The following is an 18,553-nucleotide window of genomic DNA, read 5'->3' as shown; positions in this document are numbered from 1 at the left end:
CCCAGGACCAGGGCAGAGGAACGCTACAATGAGGCCCATGGGCGGACTAGGAGGGTGATCGAACGCACCTTTGGCCTCCTGAAGGCCAGGTTCAGGTGCCTCCATATGACAGGTGGATCCCTAATGTACTCACCAAAGAAGGTGTGCCAGATCATCGTTGCCTGCTGTATGCTTCACAACCTGGCTTTGCGCCGCCAGGTGCCTTTTCTGCAGGAGGATGGTCCAGATGGTGGTGTTGTAGCAGATGTATGAGTGGCAATGCAAGGCTTAGGCCTGTGTGACGCCGTAGAAATTCAGCCATGTGGGCCCTTGAAATGGCAGCTGCCTGACCTGTGAAGTGTGACAATGAGATGTGAGGTCAATGCGCTGGCGTGGTACACCGTGGCGGTAGGCGGTCGAAGACCGCGGCGCAAAGCAGCATTGGTTAACATAGAACCCTATGGGTCTCAGGAGCCAATGACGATGTGCGAAGGGGGTCGCGGTACGCACCGCCGCGGTACGCACCGCCGCGGGCGTGACCGCCATTTTCTAACTGCTTAATCACTCGAGACCTGATCATCCACAGGAGAGGACCTATACTGCAAGTGCTGCTGTGAACTCGGTCTGGAAGAGACAATGGATGCTGCGACTGGGGAAAGGGCCCCTGCCTTCACATCTGAGGAATTGGATAAACTCGTTGATGGGGTCCTCCCCCAGGTAAGTACACTGGGAGCACGTAGTATGGGCTATGCCTGTGTTGAGTGGGGTGGATGTAAGATGGTGGGGAGGGGAGCGTATGAGGATAGCAACGCACGACAGATGAGAGCATGTGCCACATGGCAAGGTTGGGGAGGGGGGGCCACTCACATTGACCATGCAGAAAAGTGATGATATTTCTTTTTCCACCCTGTCCATGTCACATAGGTCAGCGCCCATCAGAAGATTGACATTTGGCATGCCATCGCCAAGGACGTCTGGGCCCTGGGGGTCCACAACAGACGGGGCACCCACTGCCGCAAGAGGTGGGAGGACATCCGCCGCGGGAGCAGAAAGACCGTCGAGGCTCTGCTGGGGATGGTCTCCCAACGTAGGAGGGGTGCCAGTCGTCAATTGACCCCCCTGATGTCCCGGATCCTGGCGGTGGATGGGCGCGTGAGGACATCACAGCAGACACAAGGGGGTGAGAATCAGCACATTCTGCTATATTAGCGCACAGTGGAGGCGTCTGGGTGGGGGAGGAGGGCTGTGGCTATCTCTAGGCCAGGGCGGTATCTGTAGGCTAGGCCCCTCCGTTAGACATGGCCCTGTGCCCCCGCCCCCACCTCTGTAGGATGCTAAGTACAGCTATCCATGGCCCGGGCTCACCTATGTGTGCATTTGTCGTCCATAGACTTGTAGGCCAAGTCACAATAATTGAGTAGTGTACCCCGAGTGCGCGGCGTAGTGCAGGGGGCTTCTGTGTCTGTCCTCTCCGCCAACGGTGCCGCCAATGCATGCACTCAACATGTCTTTCTTTCTTCTCTCCCCCCCTTATTTCTTGGTTTTCCTGCTCATGTGTGCATTAGCATCATCAGGCGGAGGAGAAGTGGCATCGGCGCACGAGGGAGCTGCATCTCACATGGGCCCGGAGGGCACTGCAACCGACTCGGACTTAACCAGTGAGACGGAGGGCGAGGGGGGCTCCACAACGGGGACCCGTGGAGACGTCAGCGACACCGACACGTCCTCGGAAGGGAGCTCCCTTGTGGTGGCGGCAACATCCGTGCCCACCGCTAGAACAGGTACAGCCGCCACCCAGCGCACCAGCTCCGCCCTCCCAGCAGCCCCTCAGCTTTCACCCCGTGCCCGCTCGGCCAGGAAGCCGGGCATCTCCTTCGCCCCTGGCACCTCAGGTCCTGCCCCAGTTACCCCTGCTGCCCTCAGTGAGGAGGTCATTCACCTCCTCCGGACGCTCATTGTTGGGCAGTCTACCCTTTTGAATGCCATCCAGGGGGTGGAAAGGGAGGTGCATCGGAGCAATGCATACCTGGAGGGCATTCATTTGGGTCAGGCTGCCCATCAGTGATCGTTCAACGCTCTGGCCTCAGCACTGACGGCAGCAATTGTCCCTGTGTCTAGCCTCCCCCCTCCAACTTCCTCAACCCAGTCCCACTCCCCTGTTCCTCTGCCTATCCCAGACACACCTACAGACCAGCCTGCACACACATCAACACCCAAGGGCAGCTCATCCAGACATAAGCACCACAGATCACACAAGCATTCACCCAAGCAACATCCACATGCAGACACAGCAACACCCACTGCCTCCACTGTGTCCCCCTCCTCGTCGTCTCCCTCTTCCCTCCCTGTGACGTCTCCACTCACACCTGCATGCACACCACCATCAGCCAGTACGTCCATCACCACCACACCCACCAGAACAGTCCGCACACGTGCAGTCACCACCCCCACTACCATTTACACGTCCCCTGTGTCCTCTCCCAGTGTGTCTGTCACCCCCTCTTCCAAACCACACAAACGCAGGCAGCCACCCACCCAACAGCCATCCACCTCACGACAGCCTCCGTAACAAGCACCTGCACCCAAAGACAGCACACTTGACTCTCCTACAACCACATCCTCCTCCTCCACTCCCATACCCATTACAACTACCCGTCCCTGTCTTTCGAAATTGATTTTCCTTTCCAACCTTGACCTCTTTCCAATAACTGACCCACCCCCTCCATCTCGTAAGAGTCCAACCAGCACCTCAGCCACCACAAGCCCTGCACCTACTAGGACCATCGTTCAGGGCTATTGGAGTCCACCAGCTCCTAAGGCAGGAACATCGGCCAGCAGCAAGGGGACAGCAAGCCCACCCCCTGGGAAAAGAAGCAAAAAAGTCAAGGGCCGGCGCCACATGCCTGAGACGGCTGCCCCCAAGGACACCAGCCTTGCACCGTCACCTGGCCCATCCACCAAGGGTGGCAAGGGCCCCAGAGATTCTTCCAAGGAGGGCAAGGGCCCCAGAGAAACTTCCAAGGGAGGCAAGGGCCCCAGAGATTCGTCCAAGGAGGGCAAGGGCCCCAGAGATACTTCCAAGGGAGGCAAGGGCCCCAGAGTTTCGTCCAAGGAGGGCAAGGGCAGCAGAGCGAAGAAGTCCGGCAGCAGGCGAGCTGCCCAGGAGGGCCCCACCAGCCCCATTTGGGGTTTGACGGAGGACACCCAGGGGCCCAGGAGTCCTGCACAGGAGGGAACCGCAAGCGATAGGTCAGATGGCGACTGAGCGAGAATGATTGCCCAGATCTGGTTCCCTAGGAACACAAGACAAGCACCGCTGAACAGGGCCATGCCGTGAGAAGAACCGCTCAGCTGGGCCCCGCCGTGAGAAGAACCGATGAACAGGGCCCCGCCGTGAGAAGAACCGCTGAACAGGGCTCCGCCGTGAGAAGAACCGCTGAACAGGGCCCCGCCGTGAGAAGAACCGCTGAACAGGGCCCCGCCGTGAGAAGAACCGCTGAACAGGGCCCCGCCGTGAGAAGAACCGCTGAACAGGGCGCCGCCGTGACAAGAACTGCTGAACAGGGCCCGCCGTGAGAAGAACCGCTGAACAGGGCCCTGCCGTGAGAAGAACCACTCCGCTGGGCCCTTCCTGTCAAGCACCGCTCCGCTGGGCCCTTCCGGTCAAGCACCGCTCCGCTGGGCCCTTTATCTCAAGCACCGCTCCGCTGGGCCCTTCATCTCAAGCACCGCTCCGCTGGGCCCTTCCTGTCAAGCACCGCTCCGCTGGGCCCCGCCGTCTCTGCACCACTCCGCTGGGCCCTTCCTGTCAAGCACTGCTCCGCTGGGGCCTTCATCTCAAGCACCGCTCCGCTGGGGCCTTCCTGTCAAGCACCGCTCCGCTGGGGCCTTCCTCTCAAGCACCGCTCCGCTGGGCCCTTCCGGTCAAGCACCGCTCCGCTGGGCCCTTCATCTCAAGCACCGCTCCGCTGGGCCCTTCATCTCAAGCACCGCTCCGCTGGGCCCTTCCTGTCAAGCACCGCTCCGCTGGGCCCCGCCGTCTCTGCACCGCTCCGCTGGGCCCTTCATCTCAAGCACCGCTCCGATGGGCCCTTCCGGTCAAGCACCGCTCCGCTGGGCCCTTCCTGTCAAGCACCGCTCCGCTGGGCCCCGCCGTCTCTGCACCGCTCCGCTGGGCCCTTCCTGTCAAGCACCGCTCCGCTGGGGCCTTCCTCTCAAGCACCGCTCCGCTGGGGCCTTCATCTCAAGCACCGCTCCGCTGGGGCCTTCATCTCAAGCACCGCTCCGCTGGGCCCTTCATCTCAGGCACCGCTGGCCCATTGGCAGGGCCGGATCTGTGTCGGGCAGGGCTTCACGAAGCACTCTGGGCACCATGCCTCCTCCATAACCAGTGGAGTCTGTAATCCACCAGATGGACTGTGGCTTTGCACTCCCCAGGATGGTACAGTGGGCAATCCACCCACTGAAAAGACTTGTGAGACTGTGGCTTTGCACTCCCCAGGATGGTACAGTGGGCAATCCACCCACTGAAAAGACTTGTGAGACTGTGGCTTTGCACTCCCCAGGACGGGACAGTGGGCAATCCACCCACTGAAAAGACTTGTGAGACTGTGGCTTTGCACTCCCCAGGATGGTACAGTGGGCAATCCACCCACTGTAGAGACTTGTGAGACTGTGGCTTTGCACTCCCCAGGATGGGACAGTGGGCATGGAGGCCCCTCGTGGATCTGGCGTCGTGGACTCATGTGGCTGAGGTGCCCCCCCTTCCCTTCCCCCTGAGGTGCCTGTGGTTTTATCATCTGATGCCCCAGCAGTGTTCTCTCCAATGGAAACGGGTCTCGTGTGTGGGCTTTGCCCATGTGTTTATGCACATTGGCCCATGGACAATGGCATGTAGCCAATATGTGCCGGACTTTTGGACTATGTTAATATTCTTCATGTTGTGATTTTTTTTATTTTTTATAATCTAATGTTTCACTTAAATTCACATATGATTTAATATACTTCTATTTCAATGATCATTTTAGTTTGTCTTTGAATTATTCCGGGGGGTTTGAGGGGTGTAGATCTGACTTGTTGCTCTGCATTGGTGTGTGGGGATTGGGGGGGGTCGCGTATGTGTGTGCCCATAATCTTTTCTCCTCCCCCCTCCCCTGTGTCGTAGGTGCAGTACTCACCGGTGTCTCCTGCGGTGGCGTTCGTGCTCCTGGTAGAGGAGCAGGTAGACAATTGCTGGTAGGATGTTTAATGCTGTCCAGATTCCTCGTGGAGTGTATAGAGGTGAGCGTTTTCCCGTTCGTGATCTGTTTCCGCCGTGTTTTTATCGGCGGGGCTCCCGCCCCGGAAAAGGTGGAGGATTGGTGGGTCGTGATAGGGTGGGCGGTACATTGTCTGCCGCCTGTCTGTTGGCGGTGACCGCCGCGCTGTTTGTTTGCCCCGCCGTGGCGGTCGGAGTGTTAAAGTGGCGGGCTATGTTGGCGGTTCCCGCCAGGGTCAGAATTCCATTTTTTTGACCGCCTGCCTGTTGGCGGGTTGGCCGCCGCTTTAACACCGACCGCCAGGGTCGGAATGACCCCCTATATCCTGAATACACCTAAGACTGTAATCAAGAGAAAAGGGTACAAGCGTGGTACTGGCTCATAGTCCTATAAGATTAAAGACAGACTGAAGAGTCACAAAAATAACTTACAGACTAACACCCCTCAGAACATATGTTTCCAACATAACAGTTGCAACCGAAACACCTGGAACTCACAACTGCCCATACCATCCATAAACCCAGCCTGCAGAGGAGTTAACACATTCAACCTGTTTAAAATAATCCGGATAAACAGCTTTTGGGTGGATGGCACTCAACATTGACTCCCATTTGGGCCGTTCGTAACTTCTTTTCACATTAGTGACTGACTCTTTATATAATGACCTAGACGTCGGGATGGCAGGTCAAGACCCAGACTTAATAGATCAGGAAAGGGCAAGCCTAGCTAATAGACAAGATTTAGTATACAAACAAGCCTCTTTCTTCCACTTGGGGATGGACTTAGATTATCCCAAAAGCATATTCCTAAATGATTCAAACAGGGAAATGTGGATTTCACTCAATCTTGGAACAATGCTGGATTGTACAAGATCCTAATGTCTGAAGCTACAGCACCTAAGCCTTTAAACACAACCTTAAGCACTTTGGCCTAGGTTACATCTGACCCAGTTACAGAACACCATTTAAGTCTACGCAGGTTACAAGTCAGATCCAGCCTTTTATCAAGTGGCTCAAGCAAGGTGTTTGAGAGGGTGTCCCCCGGGGCACCCAGCTTCAGCTCCAGGGCATTGCAATCGTTATCCTGCCTAGGAACTACTAGCATGTCCACTAGAGATTGCAATAACATGATATCTAACAAATTATAATCAATGAAGCTGGTACACTGAGGGTGGTGAATTGTATGATTACATTCTTGATCAGAGAATGTTTTCCAAGCACATGCCCAGAGAGCTGACGTTCACCTACTCACTGCGTTGCATTACTCTGCAGAGGGAGGTGTTCCATGGGCATTGTTGTAGGTATTCGACCGCAACACCTAAGGATTTGGATGTAATCCCACATTTATAAGAGCCTGTTCACCTGGGAATGCGCTTAAACCTTAAGAAATATCTTTATCTCTCCCCGTTGTTTCTCTTCTATGAGTGCCACATTCTGCAGCACACACAGAAAGATGAAAATGCCTCCCAGGATTGTGTTTGTGCAGGAAGGTCCCCTTCATACAATAAAACAATCCTGCTTACAACGCAGACATCCTTGTACCATGGGGCAAGTGTGCCTGCGTTGAAGCAAGGCAGCCAAAACAGCACCAGCACACTGGGAAAAGACAGGAATGCGCTGTATGCCATAGATAGGGCGAAATCATGCCCTTTGATGCAGGGCAGCACAACAAGGTGACCTGTTGCTCTGTGCTGTCCTGCATCAAAAGCCCATAAATCTGGGCCCAAAAATCTGTGCTATCAAGCATGAAAACAGAATACAGTATTAGAATTACTGTGATCTGTTTATTACACCTTTTACTATTGATTTCTACATCTGTATTTTTGTTTTAAAATGCACATTGGGAAAGGGCGATAGTGGACAGAGGGTTGTATCTTATCTTCAAATGGAAGATATCCACATAACATGTGAACCATGTATGAAAGACTTCTGAGGGCACACACATGCAGGCCTAGGGCATTACATAAAAGAATAGAACACAAAAGATTTAAATTCACTGAGGAAGTGGACATTAATTATATTTTAAGAATGTATTATCATTTTTCGGCAGCAAAATTGAATAAAATGGCAGGTAAGTTCATCACCAAACCCACCACTTTATTCACTGATCTACAACCCATTAGACCTTTTGGTGAAGGGTATTGGCTGAAACAGACCCTGGCACAGCTAAGACAAAGTGTTACCATCAAATACAAATCCATTTGTTAATCACTGAGGAGAGGCAGAAAGGAGAGCACCACTGGTGTGAGCAGCAACAGGATCAACAACTTGTGATACAGAAGAAATTGGATTCAGGACAGAGGCAGCCTATTCATTTCCTCTTTGTACCTGATACGTCTATCAATTATGATTCATAAGAAGATGAAACAGGTGTTTCTTTTTGAGCATGAACAACAACAAGGCTTTCATAATCTGCCACATCATACAAACGATTAAGGGGGTCATTACGACTCTGGCGGACGGTGTAAAAGGTGCGGTAATACCGCAAACAGGCCGACGGACAAAAAAAGGGAATTATGACCCTGGCGGATACCGCCAACAAAGACAGCCACTTTAACACACCGCCCACCACGGCGGTACAGGCAAGCAGTGCGGCGGTCACCGCCAACAGACAGACGGGAGACAATGTACCACCCACACTATTACAACCCGCCAATCCGCCACCTTTTCCGGGGCAGATTCACCGTGGATAAAAACACAGCGGAAACAGCGTGTGCTATTGGAAAATGCTCACCTTAACATATCCCACAAGGAACGACGGCTCCATGGACCCCGAACTCCAAATACTACCTGCCCTTGTCTTTCTGCTCCTTTACGACCAACAGCGAAGTAGGCGCAGAAGATACCGGTGAGTACTGCACCTACGACACGGGGAGGCAAAAGTTAGGGGGAAACCCACCAAACACCCCCACCTCCACCCTCGCATATTACAACATACACACCAATGCAGTCAAAAAAATCACATTAACAACCCACAATCCCCCCGGAAGAATCCAAAGACAAAGCGAATTTCGGTCAAACATTGTAATGTGCCAATATACATGTCATACAAAAATATACAGATATATATGTCTAAATCACTCATAATTATATATACAATACAAGAAGTAGTGCAGATATGTACACAACAATGTCCGTGCACCAACAGTCCAAAAATGCATGGGCGAGGCCCACAATAGATACCTGACCAAAATCGGAGAGAACACTGCCAGGGCATCAGATAGAAATAAAACAGGCACCTCAGGGGGAAGCGAAGGGGGGGCACCTCAGCCAGATGAATGCGAAGCCAGATCCACGACGGGGCTCCATGCCCATTGATGTATCCTGTGGAGTGCAAAGCCACAGTCTCTCAAGTCTCTACAGTGGGTCGGTTGCCCACTGTGCCATCCTGGGGAGTGCAAAGCCACAGTCTCTCAAGTCTATACAGTGGGTGGTTTGCCCAATGTGCCATCCTGGGGAGTGCAAAGCCACAGTCTCTCAAGTCTCTACAGTGGGTGGTTTGCCCACTGTGCCATCCTGGGGAGTGCAAAGCCACAGTCTCTCAAGTCAATACAGTGGGTGGTTTGCCCACTGTGCCATCCTGGGGAGTGCAAAGCCACAGTCTCTCAAGTCTCTACAGTGGGCACTGTCCCAGCTGCACATGGGATAAGGATGCCTGATGTGGCGGTCCATTCATTCCTACACGGTGCATGCCCTGTTCAGCGGTGCTTTACCATGGCGGTCTTTGGCCTGTTCAGCGGTGCTTTGACAGGGCGGTCTTTGCCCTGTTCAGCGGTGCTTTGCCATTGAGGTTCAGGACTGTTCAGCGGTGCTTTGCCATGGCGGTCTTTCCCCTGTTCAGCGGTGCTTTGCCATTGAGGTTCATGACTGTTCAGCGGTGCTTTGCCATGGCGGTCTTTGCCCTGTTCAGCGGTGCTTTGCCATTGAGGTTCAGGACTGTTCAGCGGTGCTTTGCCATGGCGGTCTTTGCCCTGTTCAGCGGTGCTTTGCCATTGAGGTTCAGGACTGTTCAGCGGTGCTTTGACATGGCGGTCTTTGCCCTGTTCAGCGGTGCTTTGCCATTGAGGATCAGGACTGTTCAGCGGTGCTTTGCCATGGCGGTCTTTGCCCTGTTCAGCGGTGCTTTGCCATTGAGGTTCAGGACTGTTCAGCGGTGCTTTGCCATGGCGGACTTTGCCCTGTTCAGCGGTGCTTTGCCATTGAGGTTCATGACTGTTCAGCGGTGCTTTGCCATGGCGGTCTTTGCCCTGTTCAGCGGTGCTTTGCCATTGAGGTTCAGGACTGTTCAGCGGTGCTTTGCCATGGCGGTCTTTGCCCTGTTCAGCGGTGCTTTGCCATTGAGGTTCAGGACTGTTCAGCGGTGCTTTGACATGGCGGTCTTTGCCCTGTTCAGCTGTGCTTTGCCATTGAGGTTCAGGACTGTTCAGCGGTGCTTTGCCATGGCGGTCTTTGCCCTGTTCAGCGGTGCTTTGCCATTGAGGTTCAGGACTGTTCAGCAGTGCTTTGCCATGGCGGTCTTTGCCCTGTTCAGCGGTGCTTTGACATGGCGGTCTTTGCCCTGTTCAGCGGTGCTTTACCATGGCGGTCTTTGCCCTGTTCAGCGGTGTTTTGCCATGGCGGTCCTGATACTGACATTGGTGTGTGGCATGACGATCGCTACACTGGGCATTGGTGTGTGTCATGACGATCTTCACACTGGACATTGGTGTGTGGCATGACGTTCCATCATTGGCCAGCGGGGCTGTGGCATCCTGTCCCCTCCTGGGCTGTGACTCTGGCGGTGGTCTCTGGACCAGTGACGATACTTGTGCCCTCCTGGGCTGTGACTCTGGCGGTGGTCTCTGGACCAGTGACGATACTTGGGCCCTCCTGGGCTGTGACTCTGGCGGTGGTCTCTGGACCAGTGACGATACTTGTGCCCTCCTGGGCTGTGACCCTGGCGGTGGTCTCTGGACCAGTGACGACGGTGCTGGTGGTTGTGTCTGGACCGCCGGAAAAGATGGCGCACTTCTCCGCCGTTACACTCACAACAGGCTGGGCATACTTCCTCTGGACCTTCCCCACCTTTTTTGGAGTTACAGCTGACTCACCAATCGCCTTCGATCCCATTTCACTTGTTGTCCCACCAGGAGTCTTGACACGGTCCCGTCGTCCACTCTCCAATTTTGGAGCCTTCACAGGGGGTGGGCTGCCAGTGCCTTGGCTCCGGGTCCTACTGCCTGCCCTGGTGGACGGTGCACTCCAAAAACCTGGAACACGCACCACTGGTACTGGAGGCTTTTTGGCTTAGGCGCTACGACGGGACTGATGATTGGAGGGGGGGTGGGGGCAAAAAGGTCAAGTTGACAGAGGGACAGTTTCTGACGGACACAGGGATGGGTAGCTGGAGGGGGTCTGGGAGTGGAGGAAGAGGAGGTGGTTGTAGGAGGTGTCACTTTAGGTATTTTGGGTGCAGGTGCAGGTACTGGAGGCTGTCGTGAGGTGGATGGATGTTGGGTGAGTGATTGCCGGTGTTTGGGTACTTTGGGAGGGGGCGTTACAGACACACTGGGAGAGGACACAGGGGACGTGTAAATGGCAGTGGAGGTGGTGAGTGCAGGTGAGCGGCTTGTGGTGCTGGGTGTCCTGGTGCGAGTCCTAGTGCCTGTAGATGTGGTGCATGCAGGTGTGTGTGTAGACGAGACTGGGAGGGAGGAGGAAGAAGAAGAGGAGGGGGACACAGTGGAGACAGTGGATGTTGCTGTATCCGTATGTGTGTGATGCTTGTGTGAGTGCTTGTGGTGTGTGTGGTGCCTATGTTTGCTTGAGCTACTTGTGTGTGTTGACTTTTGTGCATGCTGGTCTGTAGGTGTGCTTGGGATGGTCTGGGGTACAGGGGTTTGGGTCTGGGTGGAGGAAGTTGGAGGGGGGAGGCTAGACACAGGGACAATGGCTGCCATCAGTGCTGAGGCCAGAGATTGCAGGGTTCGCTGAAGGACAGCCTGACCAGAATGAATGCCCTCCAGGAATGCATTACCGTGTTGCAACTCTCGTTCTACACCCTGGATGGCATTCACAATGGTAGACTGCCCAACAGTGAGTGACCTGAGGAGGTCAATGGCCTCCTCACTGAGGGCAGCAGGGGTGACTGGGGCAGGGCCTGAGGTGCCTGGGACGAAGGTGATGCCCACCCTCCTGGGTGAGCGGGCACGGGGCGAACGCTGAGGGGCTGCTGGGAGGGCGGTGCTGGTAGGGGAGGTGGCGGCTGTACCTGTAGAAGTGGGGGGCACAGATCGTGCCGCCACCACAAGGGAGCTCCCATCGTCGGACGAGTCCGTGTCGCTGGTTGCTGATCCGGTGGCCGACGTGAAGCTCCCCTCGCCCTCCGTCCCACTGGTGCATTCAGAGTCTGTGGTGTGGCCCTCCATGGCCATGTGGGATGCAGCTCCCTCGTGCTCTGGTGCCACTGTACCTCCGCCTGATGATGCTGATGTACAAAAGTTCAGGGAGAGCAGAAATAGGGGGGGAGACAGAAGCAAGAGAGTTTTAGTGCATGGCATACCGCTACCGTTGGCGGACAAGACAGACGCAGCAGCCCCATGAATTACGCCGTGCTCCTGGCCTCTGCACATGCAATTTCTGGGATATGGCCTACATGTCAATGGTGGACATCTGCGCACATGGATGCCACAGGGGCAACTATACCTCAACTTGGCACTCTTCTGAGGTGGGGTAGAGTGCCACATGGCCTACATTACGGAGGGGCCTTGCCTACCGAATTCGCCCTGGCCTAGGGACACCCACAGCCCACCTCCCCCACCCAGACACCTCCACTGCACGCAAAGTCCGCAGAATGAGGTTGTACTCACCCCCTTGTGTCTGCTGTGATGTCCTCAAGCGCCCATCCAACTCCGGGTAGGCCACCGCCAGGATCCGGAACATCAGGGTGGTCATGGTGCAACGGGCACCCCTCCCACGTTGGGAGGCCATCCCCAGCTGAGCCTCCGCCGTCTTCTTGCTGCAGCAGCGAATGTCCTCCCATCTCTTCCGGCAGTGGGTTCCCCGTCTCTGGTGGGCCCCTAGGGTCCAGACCTCCTTGGCAATGGCACGCCAAATGTCCCTCTTCTGGTGGGCGCTGACCAACATGACATGCACAAGGGAAGAGGAACAGTCATTACCAACTGCACCATCAATGTGAGTGGCCCCCTCCCTACTCTGACCATGTGGCCCATTTATTCCCATTCTTTACTGTAGTATGAACTCTGCCCCCTTCACTCTTCCCCCCAGCCCTGTCCACCCAGGCCTACCCCATACAACGTGCTCCCTGTGTACTAACCTGTTGGTCTGGAGGACCGTAGAGTAGCATGTACTGGGGAGGACCCCATCCACAAGTTTCTCCAACTCCTGTGCAGTGAAGGCAGGGGCCCTTTCCCCAGACGCAGCAGCCATTGTTGCTTCCAGACCGAGGTCACAGCAGCACTAGCAGTGTAGGTCCTCTCCTGTCGAAGGTCAGGTATCTAGTGATTTAACAGATAGAAAATGGCGGTGACGTCTGCGGCGGTGACATCCGCGGCGGTGCGCATCATCACCGACCAGCGCACCTGTTCATTGGCTCCTGGGACCCATAGGGTCCAATGTTAACCAATGCAGCAGAGCTCCGCGGTCTACGACTGCCTACCGCGATGGTGTGCAACGCCAGCGCTGTTACCCCACAATCCCATTGTCCCAGTTTAGAGGTCAGGCAGCCGCCATTTCAGGGGCCCACATGGATTCTTTTTCAACTGCGTCACACATACTGAGGCCTACACTCAACACACATACAGGAAGGGTTCATTGTCTGGTGTAGTCTTGTGTGTGACTCTGGGTACATACCTGGAGGAATATTGACTGGTTATTCGCTGTTGTCCTTCGTAGGAACCGTCAGCTGGGACATGTGAGAAGATGGCAGAATCCTCCGGTGTACCGACCGCTGGTGGACATGTTGACAATGGAAGAGAGACATTTAATTGTCACCTACAGGTTTGACCGTGCCACAATCCAGGAACTATGTACCGAGTTGGAGCCAGACCTGATGTCACCAATCCGCCATCCGACTGGAATCCCCCCTGACGTGCAGGTGCTGTCAGTGCTCCATTTCCTTGCAAGTGGGTCTTTTCAGACAACAGTGGCCATGGCATCAGGGATGTCCCAGCCTATGTTTTCAAACGTGTTGTCCAGAGTGTTGGCTGCCCTGCTGAAACACGTAAGGAGATACATCATTTTTCCTGAGGTGGAGGATTTGCTTACAGTGAAAGGTGACTTCTATGCCCTTGGACATATCCTGAACATCATAGGTGCCATTGATGGGACCCATGTAGCTCTGGTCCCCCCCCGCAGGAGTGAACAGGTGTACAGGAACCGGAAGAGTTATCATTCGATGAATGTCCAGATGGTCTGTTTGGCAGATCAGTACATCTCGCAGGTAAATGCTATGTTCCCTGGCTCTGTGCATGACGCCTACATCCTGCGCAATAGCAGCATCCCTGTAATGATGGGTCAACTCCAGAGGCACCGTGTATGGCTATTGGGGGACTCTGGTTACCCCAACCTTTCCTGGCTATTGAACCCAGTGAGGAATCCCAGGACCAGAGCAGAGGAACGCTACAATGATGCCCATGTGCGGACTAGGAGGGTTATCGAACGCACCTTCGGCCTTCTTAAGGCCAGGTTCAGGTGCCTCCATATGACAGGTGGGTCCCTATTCTACTCACCGAAGAAGCTGTGCGACATCATCATCTCCTGCTCCATGCTCCATAATTTAGCATTGCGACGCCAGGTGCCTTTTCTGCAGGAGGATGATCCAGATGACGGTGTTGTTGCAGCTGTGGAGTCTGTGGAGCCTGTGGACAGTGATGAGGATGAAGCTGAGGAAGAAGAAAACGACAACAGGGAGTCAGTCATACAGCATTATTTCCAGTGAAACTCAGGTGAGTACATTTTCCGGTGTAACATTACATTAACTTTCACACGTCAAACTCTATCCTGTACCGACATTTCACTCACTATTTGTTAACTGAGTTGTCCCCTTCCATTTCAGTTTCACAAATGTGGTAACCTACGTGTCAACTGCTTGCATCCTTGAAGGGCTTGTGATGTGTGACATTGGTATGTTAGCCTTCCAATGGGTAACCCATTATGACACTGTCATTGATAATAGAAAAATACAAATCATAGACTGACTCCAGTTTTTTTAGTGTTTTAAGGGTGTTTATTTAAGTGCTAAAAATGAAGGGGGGTTGTAAAATGGTGACGGGTGATGGTGGAGGAATGTCCATGGCAGAGTCCAGTCTATTAGTCTCACAGGTACATTTCACATCTGCCCATTGGAAGTGGAGCTGGGGCAGTTCCGATTTGGACAGGGTAACAAAGTGGGACAGTAGGGGGACAATCAGGGTGGTCTTATATCCTGGCGGGGGTCTTGCCATCTTGCTCTGTCCTGATACCTGGATCTCAGGGCCCGCTTGCGTGGTGGTTGTCCGTCTGCAGGGTATGGGGTGCTGGTGTGGTGGACCTGTGGCGGGGCGTCCTGTCCACTAGCGCTGGCGGAGGTGGTAGGCAGTTAATCGTCGTGGCTAGTGTCAGGGGCCCCTTGGAGTGCCACGGTGTCCCTCAAGGTCTTTTGAATGTCTGTCAGCACCCCTACGATGGTGCCCAGGGCGGAGCCGATGGTCCTGAGCTCCTCCCTAAACCCCAAATACTGCTCCTCCTGCAGACGCAGGGTCTCCTGCAACTTGTCCAGGACCATGGCCATCGTTTCCTGGGAGTGGTGGTATGCTCCCATGATGGAGGAGAGGGCCTCGTGGAGAGTTGGTTCCCTTGGCCTGTCCTCCCTCTGTCACACAGCAGCCCTCCCAGTTCCCCTGTGTTCCTGTGCCTCCGTCCCCTGGACCGTGTGCCCACTACCACTGCCCCCAGGTCCCTGTTGTTTTTGGGGTGGTGGGTTAGCCTGGGTGCCCTGTAGTGGTGGACACACCGCTGATTGACCTGTCCTGGGTAGGGAGGTTTGGGCCCGCTGGGTGGGTGCTGTGCTGGTGTTACCAGAGGGTGGAAGGTCAGTGTTGGGCTATGCCTGTGCGAGGGGAACCGACTGTCCTGAGGCCCACGATGGTCCGGGCTGGTCATCAAGATCCAGTGGTGCAGAGCTGCTCTCGTCACTTTGGGCCTCTTCTGGGGGTGGAGTGGTGTTGTCTGGACCGTCTGGTGTGGTGACGTTCCTTCGGGTTCCTACGGGGGTATAAGTCCATGATTATTGTATGTGTGTGTGTAATGGTGTGCAATGGTTGGGTGTGCGTGAACCCCAGTGCAGGCATTCCTGTGTGTGGGGTTGTGTGCTGATGGTTGGGGGGTGTTCTGGGTATGTGCAGTGGGCATGCTTTAGTGATGAGTGTCCATGGTTAGTTGTGTCATGCAGGTCTTGGGGTTGGGATGTGTAGTTGGTGTTCTTAGTACATTAGTGAGGAGTTTGGGTGATAGGGGAGGGTGTGAGGGTGGGGGTGTGTGATAGCATGCATGTAAGGTGGGGGATGTGATAGTTAAGATTTGACTTACCAGTGTCCGTTCCTCCGACGACTCCTCCGAGGCCCTCAGGATGCAAGATGGTCAAGACTTGCTCCTCCCATGTTGTTAGTTGAGGGGGAGGAGGTGGGGGTCCGCCGCCAGTCCGCTGTACCGCGATGTGGTGCCTGGATACCGTTGAACGCACCTTCCCCCGTAGGTCGTTCCACCTCTTCCTGATGTCCTCCCTATTTCTTGGGTGCTGTCCCACTGTGTTGACCCTGTCCACTGTTCTTTGCCATAGCTCCATCTTCCTTGCAATTGATGTGTGCTGTACCTGTGAGCCAAATAGCTGTGGCTCTACCCGTAGGATTTCCTCCACCATTACCCTGAGCTCCTCCTCAGAGAAGCGGGGGTGTCTTTGGCATGACATGGGGTGGTGTGTGTGATGTGTGGGGGGATGTATGTGGTGATGAGTGTGGTGAGTGTAGTGGTATGTGGTGTTTTGTGCCTGGATGTTGTGTGGGTGATGGTGTTGTGTGCCTCTGTGTGATGGGGTTGTCAATTCTGTGCTCTCTCGCCTTCTCTCAGAATTTCTGATTGTAGGGGTTTGTGGGTGATGTGGGTGTGTGTTTTATATTGTGTTGGGTGTGTGGGAGTGGTGTGTGTATGTGTCTCAGGTGTGTGTATTTCAAAATGTCCAATGTGGCGGTGTTTTGGAGATGTGTGTGTATTTTGAGCGCGGTGGTTTGTACCGCCAATGGAACACCGCGGTTGAAAGACCGCCGCGTGGATTCGTGGGTCGTAATAGCATGGGCGTGTTTCTGTTGGCGTGGAGGTGGAGGATGTGTTTCCGCCAGTTTATCGCCGACCTTTGGTGTGGCGCTATTGTGTGGGTGTCTGAATTTCGGCGGATTCCGTGATATGTGTCATAATAGCTGTGGCGGTCTACCGCGGCAGTGTATTGGCGGTCTTCTGCACGGCGGTAAGCGCCTTATACCGCCAGGGTCGTTATGACCCCCTAAGTGTCCTAGGAAATACCTGTAGCTCCTTAATGACATAGTGGCACTCACCCAGTGCTTTGCTGACAAATCTCTCATTGATACATAGATGGGGAAACTTAAAGCTCCCAGCCATATAAAATGTCTCTTTAAGACAACCTATCAATATTAAATGCCCTCCATTTTTCAACAGTGATGAGACATTTTTTAAGGCCCTCCGGCACTCCTCTTTGCTTGTGGCGTGAACCTCCAGGCAGTGTGTTAGGAGCAGGCAGTCAGCCGGAGGCAGGACGGCGGGAGACAGCGGGTTATCTTTGCTGAGGTCATATTTGAGAACTTGTTTAATTCTTCTTTTCAACTTGTTTTGCTTCTCAAGACATTCCTCTCTAAAAATGAAGAAATAAACAGTATTCACATTGTCTTTATTATTGACTCTAATATGTTCTTTCATTCAAAAGCAAGTTTTCAAAATTAGTTTGTATAAATTAAAAAAATATTGGTCTGATTCACAAAGCGAAAATTACATGTTTTCGTAAGTCAGGGCAGAGAATCCCACACATTACAATATGAGACAGGTCTATCCTTTTAGACACGGAGTTCTCCACCTGGACTGCAGAGTCTCTGCACTCGTAAACTTACTATTAAAATGCAGTTTGGGGAATACTGGAAAAGCATACAATTACTTAAACGTGTATGTTTACCTTTGTGATTCAGGATGAGTGTATGTAAGCGGACTATATATATATATATATATATACATGCTAACCACCTACTTGCTCAAAGTGTGAATTTACTGTTCTTATTCCACCCTACTGAAGTATGGGGTGCAGTGCACTAAAGTGAATTGTTCTTTATTAATGCACTTTAAAAGCACCCCACTGTATAACACAAACAACTGTTTCATCCCTGCAAAGCACGTGACCCTCACCCAGGTGGAGTTTGTATGACATTGCAAACATAATGATGACAAGCCTGGTATTCCTGGTATATGCTTCACACAAGCAGGAAGACATACAAACACATTCCTGTGTACAGAAATGGAGCACATACATCTGTGCCCACACATGCACAGAAAATTGTGAAAATTAAAACTATGCAGCTTCATAAAGTGAGTTTGAAAACGTGAATTCAGAATGATGTGTGTTTTATTCATGCATTTGATTCTTTCTAGGCCTTTCTGTGATCATTACATCAGTTAAAATCTGCATTCTTGTCCACCTATGCCATGTTTTTACAATTGTGTTTCTGTTTTTATTATGTATAAGCTTTTATTGTAAGTCCATAACAGAGCGATTAAAAGTACACAGGAAAAAAATAACCATCATATTAGATGAAAAGGGTTTATCTGTTTGCTGTAAAACTTTGACTACATCTGGTTAAATATTACAGCATATCTTTGTGCCCTAGACAGTACCCATGGAGACCATGAAGGGTGACAAATAGGCATACTGGACATATTGGGTTCTACCAAGCTAACCATAGCCTCAGTCTATGGGCCTAATGGCAATAGGGAGGAGTTTTACACTGACCTTTTTCAGAGGATCTTACATTTTCGTTGAAGCAAAGTGGTAATAGCCGGTGATTTTAATATTCCTCTAGATCCTTGCCTAGATCGCGCTCAGCAAAACGAACCTTCTACCCCATTGCCCTGTCCCAGGGAATATTGGACCTAACCTTAATAGATGCTAGGTGACATCTCCACTCCCACAAGCGGGACTACACATTCTTCTCTAATGTCCATAAGATATATTCCCAACTCAACTATTTCCAAGTCTCCAAGGTCCGGCTGTCTAACCTACTTGAC

At 53.1% G+C, this 18,553-nt stretch overlaps 1 protein-coding gene across 1 annotated transcript in view; it reads right to left on the bottom strand.

The window, feature by feature from the left end:
* The window catches only part of LOC138259276 (nicotinamide N-methyltransferase-like), a 199,628-nt gene that overhangs the window by 53,584 nt on the left and 127,491 nt on the right, over nt 1-18,553 (bottom strand). The window contains exon 6 of the mRNA XM_069206896.1: nt 16,822-17,135. Coding sequence (XP_069062997.1) covers nt 16,822-17,135 — 314 coding nt within the window. The remainder of the gene's footprint in view (nt 1-16,821; nt 17,136-18,553) is intronic.

The sequence above is a fragment of the Pleurodeles waltl genome, chromosome 2_1, assembly GCF_031143425.1.
Source record: "Pleurodeles waltl isolate 20211129_DDA chromosome 2_1, aPleWal1.hap1.20221129, whole genome shotgun sequence".
Taxonomy (NCBI): Eukaryota; Metazoa; Chordata; class Amphibia; order Caudata; family Salamandridae; genus Pleurodeles; species Pleurodeles waltl.
Note: the sequence above shows the minus strand (reverse complement) of the source record. Positions and strands in the feature narration are given on the sequence as shown.